This window comes from Sylvia atricapilla, chromosome 9, assembly GCF_009819655.1.
Source record: "Sylvia atricapilla isolate bSylAtr1 chromosome 9, bSylAtr1.pri, whole genome shotgun sequence".
Lineage (NCBI taxonomy): Eukaryota > Metazoa > Chordata > Aves > Passeriformes > Sylviidae > Sylvia > Sylvia atricapilla.
This window is the reverse complement of record NC_089148.1, coordinates 23506232-23531509: the sequence shown is the minus strand read 5'-3', so window position 1 is coordinate 23531509 and position 25278 is coordinate 23506232. Positions and strand designations below refer to the sequence as shown.

General features: G+C 37.7%; 1 protein-coding gene across 4 annotated transcripts; it reads left to right on the top strand.

Annotated features, from left to right (window-relative positions):
• Window positions 1-3240: 3240 nt before the first annotated feature.
• On the top strand, window positions 3241-18210 carry VCAM1 (vascular cell adhesion molecule 1). 4 transcript variants are annotated; one of them, XM_066325278.1, is made up of 8 exons: window positions 3241-3778; window positions 5379-5469; window positions 11514-11798; window positions 12449-12766; window positions 12990-13262; window positions 13767-14030; window positions 14456-14722; window positions 17210-18210. In XM_066325278.1, the coding sequence occupies exons 3-8, from the start codon at window positions 11528-11530 to the stop codon at window positions 17368-17370; spliced, it is 1554 nt and encodes a 517-aa protein (XP_066181375.1). In that variant the 5' UTR covers window positions 3241-3778; window positions 5379-5469; window positions 11514-11527; the 3' UTR covers window positions 17371-18210. The 4 variants fall into 4 exon arrangements, with proteins under 4 accessions (XP_066181375.1, XP_066181376.1, XP_066181374.1 ...); XM_066325277.1 differs by lacking the exons at window positions 3241-3778; window positions 5379-5469 and adding an exon at window positions 10490-10792; XM_066325279.1 differs by lacking the exons at window positions 3241-3778; window positions 5379-5469; window positions 14456-14722 and adding an exon at window positions 10487-10792.
• Window positions 18211-25278: the final 7068 nt, after the last annotated feature.

The window sequence follows — 25278 nt, the reverse complement described above, 5'->3', positions numbered from 1 at the left end:
CAGGGAAAATGCCTTCCTTCCAGAGGATATTTGCCTTTGCCATAGTGATAGAAAAAGTTGATGAATAAATCAGCCAGAAAAAACCTAAAAAACAAAACATAAAAACAGAAGGGTCAGAAAACTTATGGCAAAGGAAAAAACAGTGAGAATATTGTATATGTCAGGACTCTGGTTGCCATTTCATAAACAACCTTCTTCCTATTTTTGTATAACTTACTTGAACATCCTGTTTCTTTCTTTATCCTGTGTGTGACTTTGGGATTTTGAAAAGGGCTGAAGTCTTAGAAAGGTTTCATCTATTGTGTATTGGGAGAAGGTGGAGTGTTCTCTGCTAAAATTGAGAAATGTTTAAAGAGAGATAATAGATGCCAGTATAATGATAAATGCCAACTTTCTCCCAAGAGGAGAACGGAAAGAAAAACCACAAAAAGAAAAGTGATTTTGATTATATGCATTAGAGATTTACTATTTCATATATTTCATTTGAAACATCTTTGCATTTTGAGATTGGATTTTACATGATATTCAAGCTGTTTTGCAAAGCCAACTTCCGTTCTTCAAGTAAAGATATGTATTCTTGTGATAAAATTTGCAAACTTTTGTGCTGTGGCAAAGACAGTCTTCTGAACTACATCCCTGCTTTGTGCTTGGGCCCTGGGCTGAGTGGCACAGTGTAGCAGGAGCACTATAAATTATCATGTTCTTCATTACTTCAGTTACACCAGTCCTTGTTGCAAAGAAGCAAAGTAGTTCCTCAGCCTTTCAGTCTTCAGTAAAGAATCAGTGCTGGTTTTAGAGTTGCAGAAGACAGCAAGTGATTCCTAGTTCTAGCTGAAATAGTGTTAGTTAGTACTTAATTTCTATTTTTCTATGCTGTTTAGGACAAATTTTAAAAGGCTACAGGCTTTAGAAATACGCCAGTAAACTTGTATTTCCAATCTCTTAGATATTTCTCAAATTTCATGTACTCACAGGATTTTTCTTGTGTTGAATTATGCTCTCAAAAACACAGACTCAGTGCAGAGACCATTTCTCTCTGAGTCCCTGTGTAAGCAGCTGTGTCACTTGTGCTTCCACCATTCTCAAGATTTTATCTTTTAATCTGCTTTTAGCCTGTGTTAGGGATGGGATTCTGGCTTGAAAAAGTTCTCACTGATCCAGTGTAGGTATATTCTGTCCATCTCTGTCTCCTTGTAACACCTACATTGACGAGCATATCCAAACAGGATTTCAGTTCCAAAAGACTGGAAATGGGGAATAGGAGTGAGATCTCTGGTACTAGCCAGCTTCTGGCCTACTTTCTGTGATTCTTACCAAGGTTTAGAGGAACACAAAATTAACTAGAAAAACCTTCTTTCTCTTGCGAAAGCAGGCCTTTCTGTCAAATGCCTTGAGGTACAGTTTTGTTTCTGTTAATATACGCTGGAAAAGACAGTAAGCAAATAGTTCTAAATGTAGGGGAGAAACAACAGCAGCACTTAATTATGAAAATTTTTCCTTTTGGCAAAAGAAGTTAAAAAGTGTAATCTCCAATTCAAAACATGTAATGTATTTTGTATTATGTGGAAATAATAATAAAAGAATAGGAATATTCTCTATAATATTTTTTATCTTAACTATATGTGCTAGCACCATTTGTCCTTTCATCTGAGCTACTTCATAAGAAAAAAAGTTTTCCTGAACTACATGAGATACTGAAGCAAGACTATTTAATAATGTTTTCAGAATTTTCCTTAATATCTACTTCCTGTTACTCATATTTTCCGGGTTTTGTTCTTTTATCTATTTGCATTATTTATTGTGTTTTGTGGAGCATTGGTAAGTAATTCTTGGTTTTTCAAGGAAGATCTTAAGTTTTAGCATGGGAAGAACTTAGGATATTTAAAAGAAATTGTTTTAACACTCTTTCAAATAGCCTCTCAATATGTGGACCCTGGAAATTTTACAAAGTTTGTTGCAGAACCTGACATTGATGCATACCTTGAGTAGTAAGTTTCTCAGAGAAGAACCCGTAAAATTTATCTCTATGTAAAGCACTGTTATGTTGGCAGGAATGGCAGGTTTCATTTCTCTTTAACAGCAAGATTTTAAAGCTGCCTTGGGCTCCTGGGTAGTTCCTGCATATTCATATGGGAAGCATCAAGCTGCTCTCACTGTTGCTGAACACTTCTGTGTGTTGTAAACCCAGATGTGACAAACCAGGCTACACTCGCTTTCCCTGCAGGCTCTTGACATTCCATGAGCTCCAGAAAGCTCTCTGAATAATGTAGAGAGACAGCCAGCAATTACAGCCAAGGTGAAACTGAGGTTCCAATCACGTATCAAGTTAGGCTTGCTCTGTGTTTAACCCTCAGTGACTAAGGAGTTACTATTAAATTGTTGCAACTTATGTCACTCTGTAATCATGAGATTACCAAGAAGTCACAGACAACTTATCACTTGGTTATACGTCCTATTTCTTCTAATTAGAGCCTGACAGGATTTCCAGTTATTATTCACAATGGTTTTCTCTACAGCTATGTGCCAGAAAAGTGCTATTCACACTCAAGTCCCATAGGTACCTGTGTTTGCCTGTCAAAACACTAATGTGGTTGTCTGAGTTTTGCTTTAGTTTTCTGTCTAATACAGCCTTGGAAGGATAAACTGAATCTTAACTGACACATTATAAAAATCTTTATGAAAACTGCTTAGTGCCATAATATGAAATGCATTCATTGAAACATTTGATTTTATTAGGAAGAGTTAGAAAATAAAAGATCAAGGTAAGTTTACGTGTTTCACAAATTTTACAAAACTAAAACTAACTTCACAAGGAAAGTTGTGCAGGATTCTCATCTCCCTGTTTATTCATCTTTATAACCAGCTGCAGTTTTAGTCTAAATTAGTAGCATTTATCAACTACAATACTTTCAAAAACTTAGAAAACAATTGTTTCTTTTATTAAAAAAGAAATATGGTGAGCTAGTAGGAAGTAATAAATAGTGCAGATTAATTTAATTATTGCTTTCCTCCTGGGTGGTTATGGAGTTTTGAACATATACACTGCCTAATTTTTAATCTTGTGATAAACTTCTCTTCATTCATGTAATCATTTTGTACTATAGATTTGACCTGAAAATTTTCCCTCCTTTATGTTAAATGTAAAAATCTTGTAGTAATCTTTACATATAATTTTTATTGATTAAATTTCCAATTAATGAATTAGAAAAATAAATATAAAATAAATATTCTCATTAATAAATAAAATATGCAGGATAAAGGGATGCAATTTTTCTTTAATTTTCTGAGATGCTAAATTGTTGATAGACTATATTTGCTGTGTAACAGCACATTTTATGAAACCATGAGCTACAGAAGGATCCATATGCTGACCTTAGAGGTAGAATAAAAATCTCTTCATGCTGCAAAAATTCAATAGTCATGGCACAAGATACCTGAAAGTGCAAGAAAAGCAAAGGTAGCAGCTGTATCTTGATGCCATAGCAGATGAATCAGTACAATAAAATGTACTAATAAATCACTTATAGGTTGATGGGTTTATATCAAACACTTTATATCAATAATAAAGAATTCCTAGAATGTATTTCTTTTTAGGGTGAGATGTTTGTATTATATTCATTCAAATAATCTTGGAAACTCGGTGTAAGATGATTTGCTTAAAATCTTAATGAATTCACCTTCATACATCTCGGAAAATTCCTGTGCCTGGATCCTGATGGTCTTGCAGATCCTACTCACCATGCTACTGATATCCTGAGTTCTGAAAGGCGCTACAGAGGTAAGATTAATCTCGAGCTCATGAGCCTGTGAGAACTTAACTGATTGATCCTTGATCCGCAAATGGATTCAACACTGCTTATGAAACATGTATGTCTTTATCTGTTGGAAACTGTGGGTTGCACAGAATTGTTCCCTTTCTCATTAGGATGTCCCAGCTTCCAAGTGAAAGCCCTGGCAGAAGGTGCATTGTCATCTCACTTAGTCAGTAGTGATTTCATTCAGCTGCAAGTGAACCATGTAGGTTTGCCTGGAGCTGAGCTGTTGAAAGAGAGGTACCAATCTTCCTTCCTCACAGTGTGGAGCTAACTGTAGTAAAACATTCAGTCCAACTTTATCCAACCAAGAGGGTCATTACACCACCTGTTACTTATGATTTGGTATTCACATACAATTCTTGGGAAATTTCAGGAGAGATCCTTGGCTAAGAAGTATCGGAATGTTGGAAGTCAGGTGTTTCTCATACTAAATCTGCACAGAATTTCATCCTGCCTGAGAGCAATTTCAAACATGTGACACATTTCTCAAGTTGCCTCTCTTATCACTAGAGAGTAACATGGTCTATGATAAAAGGTGACACAACTATGAAAGTCATTCTTGCTCTGTTGTCTGTATCAGACTAAAAGGGCTGGGGCTTTGATGCCTAGCCAAGTAATTGTCTGGGAAGGGGAAATAAATTCCAGTAACTCGCATCTTTCTTACCCTTGCCTGCTGAGAAAAATTCAGCTGCTTATGGTTTTATCGCTTAACCACTCCTACTTTGGCATATTTCTTTTGTGGAAGTGTTAACAAACAAAGCAGTTAAGATGATACCTAACTGTCTGGAGGGGAAAAAAAGGGAAAGAGAGAAATAGTCCAAGTAACAAAACAGTATGGCTTTTATTTAGGGTACAGCATATTCAAGAGACAAAAGCAAGGTGCTAGATCCTTAACAGAGTTGCAGCTGGTTTCAAGCATCACTTCATTTATCAGTATGTGTACAGACACACAAACATACATATTTTACTACTGCAAAATGCTTCTTGCATACTTGTCATTTTGGCTCTATGGAAGTAAAAACTGGCTCGTTCCTGACTGTTTCTCTTTGGAAGGTCAGTTTCTTCAGGACTTCCAGTCCACTTCCAGAGAGGGGAAGGTGACAAAATCGGTAAAAGAAAGATTTCCTTAGTGTGTATCTTTGAAAAAAAAAAAAAATAAAGTAAACTGAGCAATCCCTGTAATTCTTACCTATATGGAAGCTTTAGAAATTAGGAATCTTGACTCCTGCAAAGTTAAGTAATTTAATTTCTTTCTGACATCTGTGTAACACTTCTACCTGTTTATGAGCCAGTCCACTGTGGGACAACGAAGATAACATTTCTATAACACAAGGCAGCAAAAATACACAGCCAAGCACAGTATTTCAGAATATGAACCATTGTAAGAGAATAAAAAAGAATATATTCTGGAAGATAAGTTGAAGGATAATCAATTGGTAGCAGTGCAGTTTTCAGTAGCCTGTCTAGGAGAATCCAAGTTCTGTAGGTGGAATTTCTTGCAGGTGGAATTGTCTGTTATAGATCTTGCTCTCATCATCCCCCTTCTTCTTTTTTGGTCCATAGGGGCATCCACTTACCTCCTGACCAAAGAGCAAGAAGGACGTGGGAAAGAGGGAAGTGACTGACCTACAATTTTATTGGAGAACTGCTGCTGGTGAGTAATAAAAAAGCTTGGTCAGAAAGTTCCCCACCACTGTCTTGATAAACCTCTTCTGACCATGTGATATACTGGCCTTAATAAAATACACAACAAGATTTAATGGTATTGGAATTTCCTGTGGGATGTTGGGGCAATTAAGTAACTTGCTCATATTCCTTCCTAAATGGTTTCGTCTGACTTTACCTCACCATACTCTAAGTTCTAGTTATCACCTCCATGTTGACCTAAAGCCCACTCTATTTTTCGACTCTGTCCATTTTGAATGAGTTTTGTCTGGGGTTTTGTTTTGTTTTCTCCAGTGAGAACAAATGATTTTGATACGACTTGGTATATTCAGGTCAAAATACAAGTAGATCTGAAGTCTTACTTAAGAATTCCTGAAGAGATTTTGAATAGTCCAAGGCTAATATTTGAATTTGACTCCTGTTGTGCATAATATTTAAGGAGAGAAAGGGTTTTTTTACCTATGTCACTATAAAGACAACAGGAGTTCAGCTATCCAAGCTATCGAAGTTTGTCTTGGAATACAGCACTTGGCACTCTAGGTATGTGGATTTCAAGGCTATCTAACAGTTTCATTTTTAGATCCAGCACCACTAAAATCATACTTTTGTTTTTTTAAAAAATAAAGTTTGGAATTTCCACACTATGTTTTTTGCCAGTAACAAAAGACTAAGATAAAAAGTAGGGACTTTTTTCTCTAGTGGCTTTTATTTATTATTAGATGAAGTTTTGGTCTTTCTTGTGAAGTGGACAATGCCTCTGAATAGAAGAAAATAAGAAATTAGCTATTCCATATTCTATGCAAGTTATCACATAATCTGGCAGCTTTGTGGATTTTGATAGCCTTCAGACTGACCAGACAGGAAGTGTCCTAACTGAGAAGCTGGTGCCTGAGAAAGATAATGAAGGAAGTAGATGCATTTATTTTTACATACAGCATTTAAGAAATTCCAGAAAAGGAAAAGAAGCAGATATAAAACTTTTTGAAGATGTTTCTTTTTCTTTTCCTTTTTGCAATAGATGACAAGTTAGATGTGGAGTACAATTGTGAGGTGTGATGTGAGTTACAGGGTAATGCGTTGGTGTTCTTTTTGTAGTTAGGTACAAAGTTACAATTCCTGAAACAGACACAACCCTTTAAATAGATCTGCATGTAGATCTCATCCTTCCCATCCAGAGATGAAAATTATAGGGAGCCAGTGATGCTCTCCTCCCCCTCTTGGGGCTATACAGAGGTTGTATTATTGTCAGATGGTGACAAAGCAGGTGGAGGGAGTCAGGGGAACCAAAGTATTGGGGAGGCTTTGGGAACCAAAAATCCAGGTGCTCTGAGGAAGGAGACAGTGTATAACCTGTAGAGAAGGCTATTGATGTTGCTGAGAACTGAAAATGTTGAGGCTGGCAGATAATTCCCTGATGTATTAGCCACATAATCAGCAGTCTTCATACATATCCTCCAGCTTCATGTTTTTGCAGTTACTTTATCAAGATAAGATCATACTTAAGGTACTACCTTGCATGGGGTGCCTGAAGGGCATTCCTTCTTTGCTGATGCATGTGAGTTTTCCCTCTGAGGTAGCTCTCATTTGAGTTACAGCACAGTCCTCTGGCTCTTTTTCTTTAGGCACCATCATCCTGCAGAGGTAACAGACAATCTTTGCATGGGGTGGGAGCTCTTCATCCCAGCTGATTCTGTAAAGCCTGTGAAACTCTGTAAGGGGCTTTCTTTACTCAGACCCCCAATGCACATCCCAAGAATATCTTTCCTGAGATGTGCGAGGGCTGCAGTTTGAATGGGGGACCTGAGTATGGACTTGCTGTAACACCTCTTTGATATAAGGCTGAAGAACTGTTGAGTCAGACTTTGCTGCATCCTCTCACTGGCATGTCAAGCCTACCACAGAAGGATTCTGATCTCTGAAGTTGATAGGACACAGAGATCTTTAGTAATATGGTTCTGTGTTGGGGTCCTATAGAGAAGTCATGATTCCAGCACAGTATTTTTAGGGAAGTCCCAAATTGTGCCTCTAGATGCAGATAGAGGAATGAACTGCCGTGAAGAATTTTATTGCTGATACAGGAAACAGAATATCAAATTAGATTAGTTTCTTTCTACCTTCTCTTTTCTTAAATTTCCTCTGTCAAACGGATCATCTGTCTTCCCCATAGATCCTTGGCCATAAATCACAAAACTAGTGCTGAAGATTTTAAGAGTCCAAATTCTGCAAAAGGTTAGCATTTCAGCTTTCCCCTAACAGCCTCCACGACACAGTGCAGTACACTAAAAATGCAGGAAGAGGTGGATAAATGCTGGATAACTAACATGTTGGATAACGTGCATTTTGTTCAAATAATTCATTAAGATTTCAAGAACTTGTTATCTCTTTGGCTTAGAGGAAAGTAATAAATGTGTCCTGTAAGTAGTTAACAGTATTGCAGATGTTGAAGCAAATACTTAGCATAGTTCTGAAATGGTTTATTTTCTTAAATTCCTGACAAGTATGATGTAAATTTTAGTTTCCTGAAGGATGCTTGTGTTTTCTTATGCAAGGCCAAAAATTGTGTTCCGTATTTCCAAACTCCCTTCTGCAACGCATAATTGTTTTATCTTTGTTTGTCCATCAAAGCCTTAGAAGTCTCTTTTGATTACTAGATGTATTGAAAAACATGTAGTTACATCTCAGTGCTTAATTCTTTTAATCTTTTCTGCCTTTAGTAATATTTTTGTAATACTTGTTTCATTCCAGTCCTCATTACACTCTGCATGTCAAGATTTCTTCCAGTTGGTCCTAATACTTAATACTTAACTCACTGTGGATGTAGATGCATCCTCCCTTTTTACCCCCAGGATCCTCCTCTGTTTGAATAAAAAGCTAGATTATCTGAATTCTCAAGGTCAAGTGCTAAAACTTGTCAGCTGATCTCTGTTTATAGACAGAATAGACAGTTCTGAAAAGAACCCAACTTGGTGCCCATTTTCCTATTTTGAGGTTGATGCTGAGAGTAGTAGGAGCAACAGTAATGTACATATTCTTTTTAAAATACAGAGAAGGCTCACATTTGAAGTTGTGTAAAGAGAAAGTTTTAGAAAACTTCTTAAATTTTTGGCAGATTTGTAGTTCCTTTAGTAATATTTGTTGGCTAACTCTCTCTTACCTAAACTGTCTGAGTTGAATTTGTCTGATCACTCAGTATAGTAGTCCCTCTGGTAAGGATCCACCTCCAGTAAAGTTAATGGCAGCTGTCCAGCTTAATTTACTGAGAGCAGGATCCGAGTTATTTCCTATTTCATGTTATCTGATGAAGGTCTTGATTAAAATTTTTCCAGTATGCAGTTATGGTCTCCTATGTTCAGGTTTTTTTCTGTCTGATTTCCCAGAAACAAGGAAATATTGCCCTTTCTCTTTCAGCTCAGCTTCTGATGATTATTTAAGCAGTCCAAGTTGAAGAGTTTAATTTCTTGCTTCTCTCTATGATTTAAAAGTAATTATTTGCAACTGAAATTAGAGAATACACTTTCCTTCAACAAAACCAGTAAAATCACATTGTGTAGATGTGTTGTTTCCTATCCTGGATAGCTTTTGGATTTTTGGTTTTGATAGCAGTACTTCCAGAATAGTACTATGCTTGCATTATGTGACACTTAGGAGTGTTTTATTCTTCGTCCTCATCTTCTTCTTTCTCCACCTCCTTCTGCACGTTCTCCTCCTCCTTTTCTTCCTCCTTTAACAAAAAAAAGCCCCAACAAACTATGATGGTGATAAGAAAAGTAAAATATTATGGTAGAATCCACTGTAGCAATTTCATTGCGTTTTAGTTTTAGTGAATTTTGGTTAGGCATTTCTAGATGCTTCAGATTTCCCTGTTTTATTGCCTTCTGGGTAATTCTTAGATTGTCTTGGGGTGGTTTTTTATTACTATTATTATTATTAATAATAATAATATTACATACTTTCTGAGATCACAGATTTTTTTTTTTGTTATCTTTCATCCCATTTATATTTATGAGTTTACTCTCCACATTTCAGTGTCTTCCCTGAGTGGATGGGCCCACAGCTGGACACAGCACTCAGTGTGGCCTCACCAGTGCCGAGTATAAGGGGACAGTCCCTGCCCTGGTCTTGCTGGTCACACCATTCCTGATCCAGGCCAGGATGCCGCTGCCCTTCTTGGACCCCTGGGCACACACTGGCTCATGTTCAGCTGCTGTTGACCAGCAACCCCAGGTCCTTTTGCCCTGGGCAGCTTTCCAGACACTGTTCCCAAGCCTATAGTGCTGCAGGGGGTTGCTGCCAGCCAGGAGCAGGACCTGGCAAATCACTGTATTGAACCTCATCCAGCTGGCCTCAGCACATTTATCCAGCCTGCCCAGATCCCTCCATAGTATGTAATTTACTTAAGTAGTTAAATAAATAAAGAACGGAGATTTAGAAACCTTTATCCATTCTTTGCATTCACAACATTTTCCAACTGAAAACTAAACGCTGAAAATATTTTTTTACTTTTTTTCCTAACATGGCTGCCATATTAGCCAGAAAGAGTTGTCCTCAGAAATATTCCAAACTGCATATCCACTGCAAAGTGGCATTGGGAATATTAGTTCATTCAGTTAATTTGAACAGTATGAGCCTGATTCAAGCTGATGAAGTCAGATCTCTAGACTTCTGCTGTCTGATATATTTCTTCAGTTTTATAGATCAAAAATACTTAGGAGCATGAGTAACAACACCTCTTAAGGTGGTAGCACAGTTTTCAAAGGAAATACTGATTCATGTAATGTTATTTACAGGGGTGAGCATTGTTAAAGTATTTTGAAGATTCAGTCCTACAAACATGTTTTCGTTAAAAGCAAATTTGAATAACTTTTTCTTCTGAGATATAGTTGCATTCAATTACTTGGACTTACGCACATTCTTTTATTTTATCACTTGTTTGCAGGATCAGATCTGAAACAGATTTTTTTCAAATGTAGGCGCTGTATAAACTCAAGTGTTACTATTTATTTTTCTGGGCTTTGACAAAAGCAGCAGAGGGCGCTGAGCCAACGGACGCCGCCCGGTCTTCCTCCCTGCTCTGGATTTCCCCGTCCAGGGATTTCCCACTCTCCCTCCAGGACAGCCTTTATAAAGAGCACACTGGAGCTCTTGAAATAAACTGTTGCAGAGCAGAAAGTTCTCACAGTGCCTCTTCACAGAAAATAGAAATTAAACTTTAGAATTTACTTTCTTTACCCGGTAACAGCAATTACAAATGTTTAAAGAGATGGGAAGAACAAGCCAGGCTGTGCTAGTAATTTTGTCTGTGTTAAGGACTGGTAAGTTGGGGAAGGTGGGAGTTGGTGGTGCTTGTTTTATTTGTTTTAACTTTGTTAAGTGCAAAATGAACCTAAAATTTACTGTTTGATCTTTATTTCTCTTTTCTCCAGTTACCTTTTCTTTCAGTGAATACAACTGTCAATTAAGTAGCTCTGTCAAAATGTCAGTAAGCTTTTTTTGACATTTTCTTTGAACTTTTCTGTGCTCTGCAATGACTCAGTCATTTTCCTATTGAGCTAGCTAAAAGACAGTCTAGGAGACAACTGCAGTGTATCACTGCATGCTTGATTTTTTACTGTCATTGCTGGCAGTATAAGGCAAAATTGGTAATAAATGTCCTGTTGAAAGTGTTTCTGCTATTGTCTTTGCTGTCTACCTGCTACCTCTCCCCTCAAATGTTACAAAGTTTTAGAACCAGATCCACCTGGCAAAAGAACCAGTTGTATTGTGCCAATGCCTTTATTTAAATTTGGTTTATGCCATTTTATACATGAAAACTAGCTGTTAGTCATCTGAGTCTGTATTGTCTTGGAAAATAATAGCAATGTTTATGGGGTGTTTTGAATATGTAAACCACTGTATGAGATTTATTAGTTTAACTTCCACACAACCATAAAGAACTGAAGAATAAAGACCTCATGTCACAGTAGAACATGAGAAGAAATAGGAAGATAGAAGCTGAGAAAGCTGCTGAATTGATGCATGTTCTCCCTTTTGTAGTTAAAGCTTTTGAAATGGAAATTATACCTGCTGAGAGAACTGTGGCACAGATTGGAGACACACTCATACTCACATGCAATACTACTGGCTGTGCATCACCAATTTTTTCTTGGAGAACACAGATGGACAGTCCCCTTGAAGGAAAAGTGATCAACCACAAGACACATTCTACATTGACTATGAATCCAGTTAGAGTTGTGAATTCTCGTTCTTATCTTTGTACTGTCATATGTGAGACTGCTGAGAAAGAGAGAAAGGAGAAGAGTGTCAAAGTTGAACTTTACTGTAAGTAAAATAGTAAAACTCTCTTTAAATAGAAAACTATTGATAGAAAACTCAGGAATTGTTTTAGATATTATGGTTACCAGTTAACTTTTAATTCTAGGATAATGAGTCTGTTATAGCTGAACATATACTTCCTTCTAAGGTTCCTTTATATGTCTGTTCAGGACACTTTCTCAGACCTTTGTGCTTAGCTTTCTGCATTTAAGATTGTATGTACTAGTATTATTTATTCATCTTTTTGATAATTCTTGAAAGCCAAAAAATACACTACCTGTATACATTTCCAGAACTGGGGGAGAAAAAATTCAAGCCTTTGTAGTTTGCAGGGGAGTAATTCAGAAAACAGGATAGCACTAGTGTATGGATTGCTCTGACTGCCTATAGTTAGGCAGCTGTGACTGCCTAGGTGCCATGCTGAATCTTAGTAGTATCTTTCGTGATCATGTTTCAGCAATGGTACAAATAAAATTCCAAAGTTAGTCTATGAACTGCTTACAAAGGACCTGTAGGTCTTCAGATCAAGATGTGTCTTGTAATAATGTTGACAGAATGTCATCTAAACTCAAGATATTTGGTGCCTGGACCTTGCTTTTATGTTGACCCTACTATTCATCTCTGCTAGTCTAAAGAAATTGATTTTATTCTTTTAGCTTTCCCCAGTGATCCTATCATTGAGATCAGCCCATCCTTAGTTGCTGGAGAACCAGCCACTGTCATCTGTAAAATTCCTGATGTGTATCCTTCTGACCACCTGGAAGTTCTCCTAAAGAAAGATGAACATATTCTTCATGAGAAAGATTTTTTTCAAGATGAGAGCATAACTACAGAGACCAAAATTGTGACATATACATTTCATCCCGTGGCTGAAGATACTGGGAAAGAGATTACCTGTGTGGCCAGGTTACCAATTGCTAATATGGACTTTGAACCCAAAGAAAGATCATCTTCTCTGAAACTTAATGCAAATTGTAAGTATCTTTGTACAAGAGCTTTGGCTAGTTAGTTTTCAAAACTGCAAGCAAAACAGCTTACTAAGTCTGGAAAAATCGTTCCATTGTGCTACCGGGATACTCGTAATTCATTTTTTTCTTGGTATTCTGTGACATGTACCTCTGGAAAAGCTAGTGTTTGAGATGTGCATGTCATTCTTCATTTCCATACTGATCTTGTCTTCCTTTTGTTCTCTTGCAGTTGGCCCACAAAATACTGCCATTACTGCATCTCCAGGCAACTCACTAATGGAAGGAGACTCTCTGAACCTCACTTGTGTGACTCAGAGTAACCCACCAGCACAAATAGTTTGGAGTAAATACTTGGCTGAGGAAAGCATTCAGCATCTGACAAGAAACAATGTTCTTTCTATTCCCCATGTCCACTTCAATGATTCAGGATTATACATCTGTGAAGTAATTAATCTGGTAACTAATAAAACAGAGAAAGCAACTGTGGACATCATTATACAAGGTACAACTCTGCTTGAGTTTCTCGTGTATTATCCAGTACCTAGCTGGCTGATCTCTGTTATGTTAGAGGATGTTAGAGGATGCTGAAACCCAAAAATTAGGAAAATATGGGGCTTTCCTTGTTACATGTTCTGGATTCAGCTTCAATTTAAGGCTGCTCCTCATGGGCTGTACTTTTTATTTCTATATTAATTTTCAGCTAATTCTCTGTGTTTTGCTGTTGTACATGCGCACTTCTATACATTTCCCACAATGCAATGCTAGAAATCATAAAAGAATCTTGGAAAGTGGTGGGGGGACACACACTGTTATTTCCTTGAAATATAATGTGTGTACCAGTTTCATAGGGACATCACAGTCTCCTTCTTTGAACTAGTAGTTTTAGTCATTAGTAATAAAATTAATAGAAATTTAATAGTAAAACTGTTTTGGACATAATAATATTATTGTTGTTATTTTTTTTTTTGTTTGCATTACTCTAACAGCCTTTTCTTTTGTCATGCAGGTGCTCCAGTCATTACAAAACTCTCCATTGAACCTTCTACAACAGTTCGAGAAGGAGAAAATGTTTCCATACAATGTTCTGCTGAAAGTAACCCTCCTCCCAAGATTATTTTAAGGAGAAAATCTGACAATGCAAACATGGGGCCTTACAGTGCCAGGAGTATTCTTCTTCCATCTGTGATGTTCCAAAATGGAGGAGACTATGAATGTGTAGCAGAAAATAAGTTTGGGAACAGAAAAAGTGAAATCACACTTAATGTGAAATGTAAGTATGTGTAAAGTTTCCCCAGTCATTTAAAAATAATTAGTTGATTCTTCAGTGATAAATATAGCCATCAAATTAAACAAAACCCTGTGAGAACAAAAAAATCATCATAGTCCTCTGCTTTTCCCTAAGAAAGCAGCAGTGTTGATGAACAAAACAAAGTCATGAAATCTTTAATGTGATGACAGTCCTTAGTACAGAGCTGAATGAGTGAGAAATGCATCTAGATAGTTAGAAGTATTTGGTTAGAATGTTTAGGCTGTGGAGGGTTTGTACAGAAACTCTGATATTGTGTGCTTTACTTTTGTTTTGAGAATGAAGAAGAAATTAGCTTTGGGAGGGTGACAGTCTAGAATCCAATAGGACACATTGGATCCATCTCTAAAAAATCCAGTGATGATTAGCTATAGGACTCTTCCTTTCAGACGGACCAAAGAATACAATGATCACTGTTATCCCTACTGGTGCTCTTAAAGAAGGAGAAACTGTGACAATGAAATGTACTAGTTCTGGTAATCCAGCTCCTGTGATTTCCTGGAAGAAAAAGAAGTCCACCGGGGAGTCTGAGGAAATCTCTAAAAATGCAACTTTAACCATACAGAACTTGAAAAGTCAAGATCCGGGGCTTTATGAATGTGAAGCTTATAATCTATTTGGCAAAGAAAAAACAGCTGTGAAATTATATATTCAAGGTTTGTAGAACAAGACAGAAAACAATTTTTGGTCTATGTATTTTAGGTCCAGATCTTTGTGAAGAATGAGGTAATTGTGTCTTTGATGTCAGTGGAGTTAAAATATGGCCCTAATGTCATTAAGTGATTTTGGAAGCTTTAAACAATGAAGCATGATATCTGCCTTAGTACATACAGGTTATGAAAAGTTAAGGTAGCTGGGCTTCCATCACTCCTTCCACCTGACGAATGTGTGCATGAGGTATAGAGGATATGCAGTGCCTGGAAGGAAATATCCTTCCAAGCAGGCCTCAGTGGACATGTGCATAGGAAGGATTCAAGGAGACAGTACATGCTGAAGCTGCTCTGTGGAAGCACTGTATTACAGCTCCTTGCACTTCCCTAAGCTACAACTCTGTTTCCTGCTCTTACAAGCTGCATTTAAGCTACAAGAAATGCTGATTCCTCAACTTAGATGGAATGATAGCGAAGTTTCATTTTCAATAGTAACCAGACTTCTCTGCTTTAGCTCTGCTGCTTCTGCCTATTGCATAGCAACAGTGTCTTGCTAAGGGATCACTTCTGCCACCAATTCAGCTCTCTTCCCTGTTCTTTACTATTTTTATAGCTGCACCAAAAAGTACTCTTTTGATTTCCCCTTCAAGCAAAGTGAAACAAGGACAAAGTGTTACCATTCCTCACATATCTGCAGATGTTATATCTCTTAGGAGTAGTATGTAAAAGAAAGTTGGTGATGGGTTCACAACCCTTCAAATTGTAGATAGCAAACATACCACAGGCAGCTTGGCTAAGGCATGCAGAAAAATACACATGCATACTATTAATGAACCAAGGGAGCAGTCTCAGCTCACAGTACTTATGTCAAAGGTTAGTTAATATAACTGCTGTGTAGAGTTCATATTAGAATTTGTTTTACACAGAGTGACATCTTCAGTGTCATTACCAATGAATTTAAAATGAATGTCTTTAAAAAAACTGACATGAGTTGCACAGGTTCTTGTCAGAAGTGATAGGGTCTTAATGGTAATGAAAACTTTTGTCCAAAATAGCAGAAGCATAAAATAATTACTACTTCAAAATTTTTTGTATTTCCACTTCATCTTTTGGAAACAGGATATAAAATTGCAGAACCTTGTGAAAAAAAAAATAATACAATTCTAGGACTCCTTCCTATGCCTTTTCTGTTTCTCTTCAGTTGAAAGACATCAGCCTCTGGGTTTGTTGGTCTGTGCCCTTTCATGAACTCAAACAAATAAAGAGTGAATTTGAAATAAAAAAATTAAAAGAGGCTCCATATAATGTAAAAGTATACAACATTATCAATTGATAAAATGTTCTTTTTGTCAGCTGCTGTTGGCTTCAGTGGTGAAGGATAGCTGGTGACAGAGCAGTGTCTACAGCTACATGCTCAACTACTACAATGGGCCCATTAACTGGATTAGTATTTTGCATGCAAAAGCTGCTGATGCCTCATGAGTTTTGCTTCTGTTTGTTGCTAAATCCTGCCTTGCATTTCTTTTCAGTTCCTCTCCAAAATATTATGTTAGTATATCCATCAGAAAATTAAAGAAGTAGAAGATATCACTGTTACATGTAGCACATACACCCTCAGAGACAGTCCTGAAAAAAGCCCATCAGAAGAAATTATTTTGCTATCAATGAATGGAAACTTTATAGTCTGCAATGTCACCAAAAATTCTACAAGCATATATATCCTTCCTATTTTCAGTAAAGTCAGAACAACATTACAGAGATTGAAAGAGCTGCTGTAGGTAGCTGGGTGTATTGCCTTAAACATATTTTGTTTGTGCTTTTTAGTGAAATCTATGTCAAGGTGAGCATAACTAGTTCATAGCTGATCCTTGCATGACAGTACTGTGGTTAACCTAAAAAAAACCCCTTTGCCCAAAATCAAACCCAGCAACCTGATCAGAATATGCTGTATTTTAACGTCTTTTCAGTGTGGCTGTCGTTGTCTCTCTTACCTGAGTTGCTGTGGTGGCTTTAAGAATGGGGCCACAAAAAGGTGATTCCTGGCTGCATTTCTGTCCACATGTACAGACAGTGAGACTAATGTAGAGGATGTTGTGTTTCACAAAAAATCTAAATACTGAGCTTTTAAAGCATGGCTTTCCCCTTGAAAGATGAATTTCAGGTGGTTGAAAAGTACCAAAATGTTTCCTGGGTATAAGATGTTCCTCTCATATTCTTCATGAATTTCACAGTATTCTCCACTGTAGATGATATCAGATAGGTTTTAACTTGCATAGCAAATTCAAGACCAAGGTAGTGGCTAGGACTTAAAGTATATAATATGAAGTTACTAAAGAAAAAAAAGTGAGGAAAACAGAAGAATTAGGCTTTGTGCATGAAAACAGAAATATGTTCCAAATGAAGGCCATTAATAACACTGCTTTCACAGTGATGCACATGTATCTGTTTCAAACAATATTTACATATTTTTTCTCCTTTTGTCTCCATTTTCAGCAAGGTTGGAAGAACCAGATCAGATGATACCACTGATTATTGCCTTCTCATCTGTAGCAGCAGTCGCGGTACCTGCAGTTGCAATTTTGATCTATGTGTCAAGACAGGCAAAGATCAATGGATCCTACAGTCTTGTAAAAGCACTCAGGTTGAAAGTTTGATCATGTGACTATAAGTCTTTAGTTGATAATAAGCACATTTATTTATTGCTGTGACTGGTTCTACTCTTCTGTAACATATGGTAACGACTCTTCTGTAACATATGGTAATGAATGAGTGACTTAAGAACAGCACCATGCGATAGGAAATGGGCTTATTTTCATGTTTTGAATAGTGCTTTGGTATTTAAATTAAAGGAAGAGCTAGAATCTTGAGCTAGAAATTGGTAAATCACTTCTGTGTTGAAGCATTCTGAACAAAGAGTTCTATGCAGAACTAGGTTTGTACATAGTGTATAATTTGTGTTATAAATATATTCAACTAAATATCAGTTTGTAAAACTGAAGTCTTCTTGCAACTGTACAGAGAAATTTTGTTCATTCATAGATATAAATCAATATTGCTTGAGCTGATCGGGTGATTTTTATTTTGTGTTACTCTGCAGCATGAATGTTTTTTAATATAATTTGTCTGATTGTGGTAATGTTTGGAAAACATATCTTTTCACTGATATTTCTATAAATTCTGTACCTTCAATGAAGTTACACAGTCACTGGGCTATGCACTGCTAACAAATTTAAAGTAATTTAAGCCTTCGAGGCTCATTTGTGAAACATTTTATTTTAAATATTTTTCAAAAAATGTTTGGGGTTATAATCTAGTGAATACTAGGACTGCTAAGGTATTCTTGCTGGCTTCAATCATTCTCAGATCAATGTCAGAATTCTATTATTGTGTGATGAGCCAAAACAGACCCTTCTTGTAAAATATAAACGGATTGTAAATAATCTTTACAGATTTCCACTGAAAAATAAAACTACCACTAGATGTCTTTGACTAAATCCCCCTAGTGATGCTTGTTAAAGATTACGCCAGAGTACACATTACTGGGAAAGGAAATTGTCCTCGGCAGCAACAGTTGTGGGTGTCATGGGAAAGGTACAAGCAAGGCCAATAGCAACCTCAAGGCATAGGCAGGGGGCAGAGGCAAAATCTGTGCACCTTGGCAATGGTGGGTGAGTTGTTTCCTGAAGAAATGCTCTTCCCAAGCTTCTCACAGTTGAAATCTAAACCACATGCTTTACAATTTTCCTTTTAACAGAGAACTGGTGTCTGCATGCTTCTCTCTGGTTAGTGCCTCTTTCACCACACACTTTCCAGTGTTGTCAAAATGGCTGTGAAAATACTAGACTTCTAAAGATGGAGGGAAGGAGAGGCAGAATTTGATAGTATTCCTCCTTACCTCCCTTCTCCTGAGTAGCAGTGGTGCTTTGGCTCGTCTGGGTGCTGATGTTCAGCACTGAAGGCAAAGTTATGGGAGGTGCAGGCTCTGTGGCTGAGATGTTGAAATGCATCCTGATGCACTGTGGCCTGATTCACTAGGATCAGGAGGCTGCTAGGCACAGGAGGGTGGGCCTGGCCCCTCCAAACTTGCACACAAGAAGCTCAAACAGAGATATGTGCAAAGAATATGTCTTGACATTTTACACATGGTGTATACTCATGGTAATAATGCTGCCAACAGCAATGCAAATGGGACTTGCTCTGGGATGAGGCTAGCTCTGGGATGAGGCAGTGGTGCACATCTCCTATATTTTTTCATAGTTTCCATAGTTTAGCAGTTGTTTTGTGCACAGTAAATCAGTTCATGCAGGATGTCTGTCTGGATTGGAAAGGGAGGCTTGGAAAGTGGAGGTGTAGCAGAAAAATGGGAGAGCAGTGTGGACTTGGCTTGGAGGAATGTGAGCATGCAGTAGGAGGGTGAAGAAAAGATTGAAGACAGAGGAGGAGGAGAGCTTTGACAGGCCCATGACATAAATTTCTTGGAGGTGGTGCTAGGCATATTTATTCAGAATAATGTCAGGCCTGTCTCAGTGCTGTCTTGTGAATAAACCAGAAAGCATGATTTTTTCCACTGTGCAAAACTTTGGTGCACACACATTTTGCCTAATCAGCCAGGTTCTGGTGTCTGTATTGCAGGAAGGATAGCTAGGAAAGATACAGACAAGGAGGGCTGGAAAACAGAACAAATGAAAATCCCGGGGACTTTCCAGTTTGCAGAGAGAATGCTGAAGGAGGAGGGGTTCTGACTGATGTTTTCCAAATTGTGATGGCAGTTGAGAGCAAATAACAGATGCAAAACTGTTCGCTGAATTACACAATTCCAGAACTACAGGATATGCAAACTGAGGAGAAAGTGCTTTAACAAAAAAAATAGAACACTACTTTTTTCAGCGTGAATGTTAATCTACTGGAAGCTGCTGCAGAAGGGTCAGGAGGATAACAGTATCAACTGGTTCAAAAGCAGAATGGAAAAAATAATGGGCTAAAGGTCCATAAACAAAACCAAAAGGGAATAGACAGAAATGTACTGTAAAACATCCCTAATTTGATGGCCATTGATGCTGAGCAGTCCTCAGGACATATACCAGAGAAAGTGGGCAGTGTGTGATATCCTGAAACAGTGTCTTTCACTGCTGGAGACATCCTAGGGTTAGTGGGTTACTGGTGAGACCCACCAAGGCATGCCTTGCCTTCCTAGTCCTTCTCTGAGCAGCCTTGAGCCATACCATGCAGAAGGGGCATAAGGTTCTTGTGCTGTTTTTCCCTCTCCTGTGGACTGAAAAGGTGTAAGATGAGTGGGAGAGAGAAACAGAAGCCGTCTTGCAACACTGCTCTGGTGCTTGAGTAGTCTTTACTGGAAATTCCTCCACGAGTTTCCAGTATTCAGCTGTTGGTTTTATCAGTATTTCTGATGCAGATACAGATGTTAATGTCCACGTGGCTTATCTGCCCTCTAAGGACCTCCATTAAGGTATTAAGTGACTTAAGTCAATAGAAATTGCACCTTGATTTCAACAGGGCCAGCTTTTCCCTCAGAAACATTCAGTGAATAGATAGAACTAGTGCCCATTTATTAAGAGGTTGCTCTTGTGTGGGCAGTGAGCTTCCTAGCAATGAAATCATAAAGAAGGATCTTGCCAGGGGATTTCCTGCCCTACTGTCTGATTCTTGGTATTTTCCAGGGAACTTAATGATACCAGTACAAGCTTGTCCTATGGAGATAGAAAGTGCACAGTCAAATAACTTCTCTTTTTATTCAAAATTACAGAAGGAATATTGCTTCTCCTTACACAGTTTCTCATCAGAGCCTCTGCCCTGGCAAAAAGTCACGAAAAGCAGCTCCAGCCCACCGAGTGGTTTCAGAGCTGCCTGGAGGTAGGAATCCCTGCCACAGGGCCTATCTTTATGATCAAGAATGTGGTCTGTAAAAGAAAGAGCTGTGACAGGTCCTCTCAGGTTTTCTCTATAAAGTCACTTCACAAGTTACATATTTGCATTTTCCCCTGTCTGATCTCTGCTCAAGCATAGCTTTGTCTTTTTGTCTTCAGGGATTTAGCCCAAAAATACCACAGGGTAACGGTCTTGAATCTGGATTTTAACAGGTGACTGCAAAATCTCATTCCCTGAAGTCAGTTCAGGATGTATTCTTTCATGTAAAGCTCAAACAGGAAAAGACACATATTTTAAATGTCTCCAAGAATGCTTTCAAATAATTTTTAAGGTATACTGATGGGGAAAGTTAATGTATCCCATGAGAGAGATGCTGTTGTCTGCTGGAGATAACACTGGTGGCCTTGTATTTGAAGGGGCAGGCTCCCCCTGTTTTCAGGGACTAGCAGGGCCTGATCAGGATATTTAAGACCAAATGATGATCTGGTGTCTCTGAATGGGACAGGTCATTCAGCTTCAGGGACTTACTGTTGTGCTGGACCATGTAACTTCTTTAAGCAGAACATGTTCCCCTGGAAGGGATCTGATCTGGAAATTCCTCACAAACAGGGTGTATGCAATTGCCCTTGGTTGCTGGTGGTGCCCTTCCTCTTGTATATACATGGCCCACTTCCTAATCCAATTTTTCTGTCCTTTTACACCATTCTTCACAAATGGTAATTGCATGCTGTAATCAAATAATCTCTTACTTCTTTGGTAAACTAAAGATGTAGGGCTGTTGGAAGCCTACATTTATCAGGCCTTTTCTACAGCAGTAAATAATACTTGTAGTTTCTTCTAAATCCACTCCAGCACTACACATGCCTTTTAACATGAGGCAAAAAAAGTTTGTCAAGCCAACCAGTCTGAATTTTACCCAGACCATTCAACTTAGCAATCAAAACCTGACAGAGTTTTTGTCACTATACTCAGTTTGAAGGCCACTTCACATTTAAGAAAGAAATGAGAGAAGTGGTTATATCAGGGAAACTCCCTCTCTTGTTCCACGGTCTGTTGTGCAGCTCAACCTCACTCCAGTCTTTAAACCTCACAATCTTTTAAGATCCACATGCTACATATCCTGCCACCAAAGCAGTGTAATTTATGTTACCAGAAATATGGAAATGCTTGTGAAAAGAGTGATGTGCTTTGCTCTTAGCTCCCAGGCATCTTAGTAGTGTTTTGTTCCAAGTGCCTGGGTACCTGCCAGGTACAAAAGCAGGGAATCTCCTGCCTGTCCCTCTGGCCTTCTCACCTGAGGAGCCCTTCTGGTGCTGCTGAAGTGCACAAAATGGCCAAATGTGCAGCCGTGAGATACAGGGCTGGGAAGTTCCCTTTGGTTACGAGGTCCTTGGTTCCTCTCAGTGATTCTGCTGTGTTTATGGTTCATTTCAAATGAAACAAGAGGAACACTTTTTCGGCAGGTTGAAAATTTACCCTTTAAAGGCACCTTTTACTTTTTGTAATGTGAAGAAATTGAGATATTTAAAACTGAAGATTTATTTCTTCAAAAGGCAAATTTATATTTTATAAATAGATGTGATAGGGGGTCTGGGACTCGGAGCTTATGTGACTTGAAGGAGGACTACAACTACTTTCTTTTTCTTTTTTTTTAATTGCAGTAATAAGCACTATATCCATATGTTGTAAAAAAGACAGGAGCATATGAGGAAAGAAAGATCATTTGACTTTAATCGTCTTTGCTGTGCATTATTGTAAGAACTAAAATATTCTGTCCTAATGTTGCTGGGTTTTTCTCTTAAATATTTTTCCTTTCCTTTTGAATAAGAAGCAGATATGGGACATCTGCTCTCAGCAGCTGAAAGAAATGGTGGCATATGATGTTCCAACACAGATGTCATGTCTGGAACACTCCCACATATTTCCAACTGCTATATTTCATGTTGTTCTTTCATATTTATTGGAGATTTCCAGTGATGGAGACTATCAGTTTTTACACTGATGTTACTTTGACACACTGCTACCAGTTGAGCCACAGAGCCTCTTTGCTAGTCAAGCTGGTAGATTAAACTAGCTTTGTACATTCCCAGGCACTTGGTGTACAGGGCAGAAAACAGCACTTGACCCTTTGCACCACTTTTAACATGCAGCTGAATAGAGAACTTCAGAGCAAAAGCCTGTGATATTGACTTGACTTTCAGCTAATGGGCTCCAACAACAAAATATTACCATAAATGATGCATTCATTTGCTTGTTTCAATATCAGGAATACAACTGCATTCAGATTTTAAAATTATATTGAAAACATATCTACTATTTTTCCCTATTGATTTCTCATTCAAATAAAATTGGATATTTTATCCCTTCATTTATACCCAAGCATCAAAACAGTTGAGTGAGATAAGACAGCATGATTCTTCACTATTGAATAATCATTCATGCATTCATATCTGAAAACCATGCTGAAATAAATATCTTAGTGAGCTAATTTAGGTTTTGTAGATAAGATCTGGGAAAAAGGAAAGAAAATCTCCTTCATACAAACAAAATTAAGTTCTAGCAATACATTGTTGTTGAGACTTTTGTTTTAGTTCAAAATCACAATGGTCTTGTGCTGATAACAGAGCAGGCATGGAGCAGATAGCAAGATTTTGTTTGTATTGATTGAAGATCACTTCTTTTGAGAAGCTGTGACGATGTTGGCATAAGTCACTTTTCCCAAGCTGTCTGAGGGGAAGTAAAAACAAGAACATGGCAGAATTGGGCTCTGCTTGCTTTGTCTGACAGCCAAAAAAGTGGTATATATGTAAAAGCAGGTAAATTAATAGAATGCAGGAGGATATATTTCCACATCTAAAGGTAAATTCCTAGGCTGAAATTTTGTGTTCAAAACACAGATGTGCTGAAATATCCCATTTATTTTATTGTATGTATAAACTTTTTGTAAGAACTTAATTCTTCTCTCTCGTTTGCTGTTTAGTAGTGTTTGTGGTAGCAAGCAGTTGAAGAGCACATTTCACCTGTGGGCTGCATGTGTGATTATTCCTCTTTTCCTTCTTGTGTCTAGCTCACTGTTAATGCAATAAAATGAGAAGGTATAAACCTCCAATATTCACTTCTTTAAAAAATGAAAATCTACTTTATAAAAGCTGTCATGCTTTTTAATTAGCAAAGTCCTCTTGCTGCAAAAATGAGAGACAGGTGAGTAGATGTGAGTTATGATCAAGGCACCTGTTTAGGCTTGGGCTTGATTTAATAGAGAAGAGCAGATAATTTCTGTGTGAGATAACTGCTGAATCACCCACAAGGTTTCTGCAGTCTTTTACAGATGCATATGCATAATTTTTGAATGAGACCAAATTAAGAAGCTAACAAGATAATTGTAGAAAGACTCAGTGAAAGGAAAATGATATTCATTATGACAAATATCAATTCATTATGATGTAGAGCATAAGAATGACCACAATATGTCAAGCCAAGGTTTTAACCAGCACCAGGTAAAATTAAATGCCTAAAAAATGCTGTAAAATCAACAAGCATGGTAATGTGCTCTCTGAATGCACTCCCTCCAGCTACTTTGAGGCTCAGGAGTTTCCTGAGTCAGAGTTTTCTTCACTGCATGAAGTAACTTGCAAGGGGTTTGTTTTCTGTTCGTTCTGTCACTTGAAATTATGTAAATCCATAGCATGCACAACATCCTTGTTTTCAAGAGAAGAAAAACTGCTTTGCTGAGTTTGAGATGTTATGGTGGCATTTTTGGGAGCTTTTGAAATTTCTGCCTTACCCTCTTTTGGTTTGTGTTCTTTTCAAAATGGAAGAAAGCGGGGGAAAGTTTGTGCCATCTTTCAACACTGAGCTATCTAGATTTCCAGATAATGTCTGGGACACAAGAGAATGCAGTGTGAAGAACTCTGCACAGCATTGCCACAAGCTGTCAACAGTAGGAGAGAGGGATTTGGCAGTGATCCCACAGCCTAGCTGGAGAGCTGAATGTTCAAGACCTATTAAGGCGTAATTCTGCATACAATTTATATTACCAATTACTGTATTTAACATGGTAGAGGTGAGTAATCAATTACCTTCAAATTTGAAGAACTCTCACTTAGATATTTAATATTCAAGTATAATGAAGCAGGGGATGGCTGTGACAGTCATGGTTCAGGACTAGCAGGAGCAAGCCCAACCACCACACCTGCTTTTTTTCTTTGCAAACAAAATGAAAGCCTTCCCAATTCTTTCCACAAAAACCGTGGCAAAAATTTTGAGGTAGGTTACTTGGATTATAGGAGAGACTAATGTTTTTGGTATGTAGAAATCTGGACCAGAGAGTATTAGTGATTTGCTGATGCATTGTTAAATGTCCTACTCTTACTTTAATAAGAGTAATAAAAAAACACGGTAAAGACTTTAAACAGGTAAGAGAGAAATATTTGGAATCTTAGTGAATTGGTAGAACATTTTTAAAACCTTACAGAATTTTAAAAAAGTTTGTTTACATAGGTATTTTTTCTACTGTTAATGAAAAAAATTTAATTTCAAGGTAGCATTTTGTATGATTTATCAAAATGAATATGTGAAACAATACACCAATAGCATGAAGCATAGATGAAACAAGAGCTTCTTTTGTTGGAGCCTCTGAAGAGTGTGTAATCAGAGCTCAAGTCTATGACACTTGA

Bases quoted from the DNA above. Each gene is read 5' to 3' on its own strand.
- VCAM1 (XM_066325276.1), top strand. From the start codon at position 11,447: ATGAGAAGAAATAGGAAGATAGAAGCTGAGAAAGCTGCTGAATTGATG. The intron at 12,767-12,989 runs GTAAGTATCTTT...GTTCTCTTGCAG, and splicing joins TCTGAAACTTAATGCAAATT to TTGGCCCACAAAATACTGCC. The intron at 14,031-14,455 runs GTAAGTATGTGT...TCTTCCTTTCAG, and splicing joins AATCACACTTAATGTGAAAT to ACGGACCAAAGAATACAATG.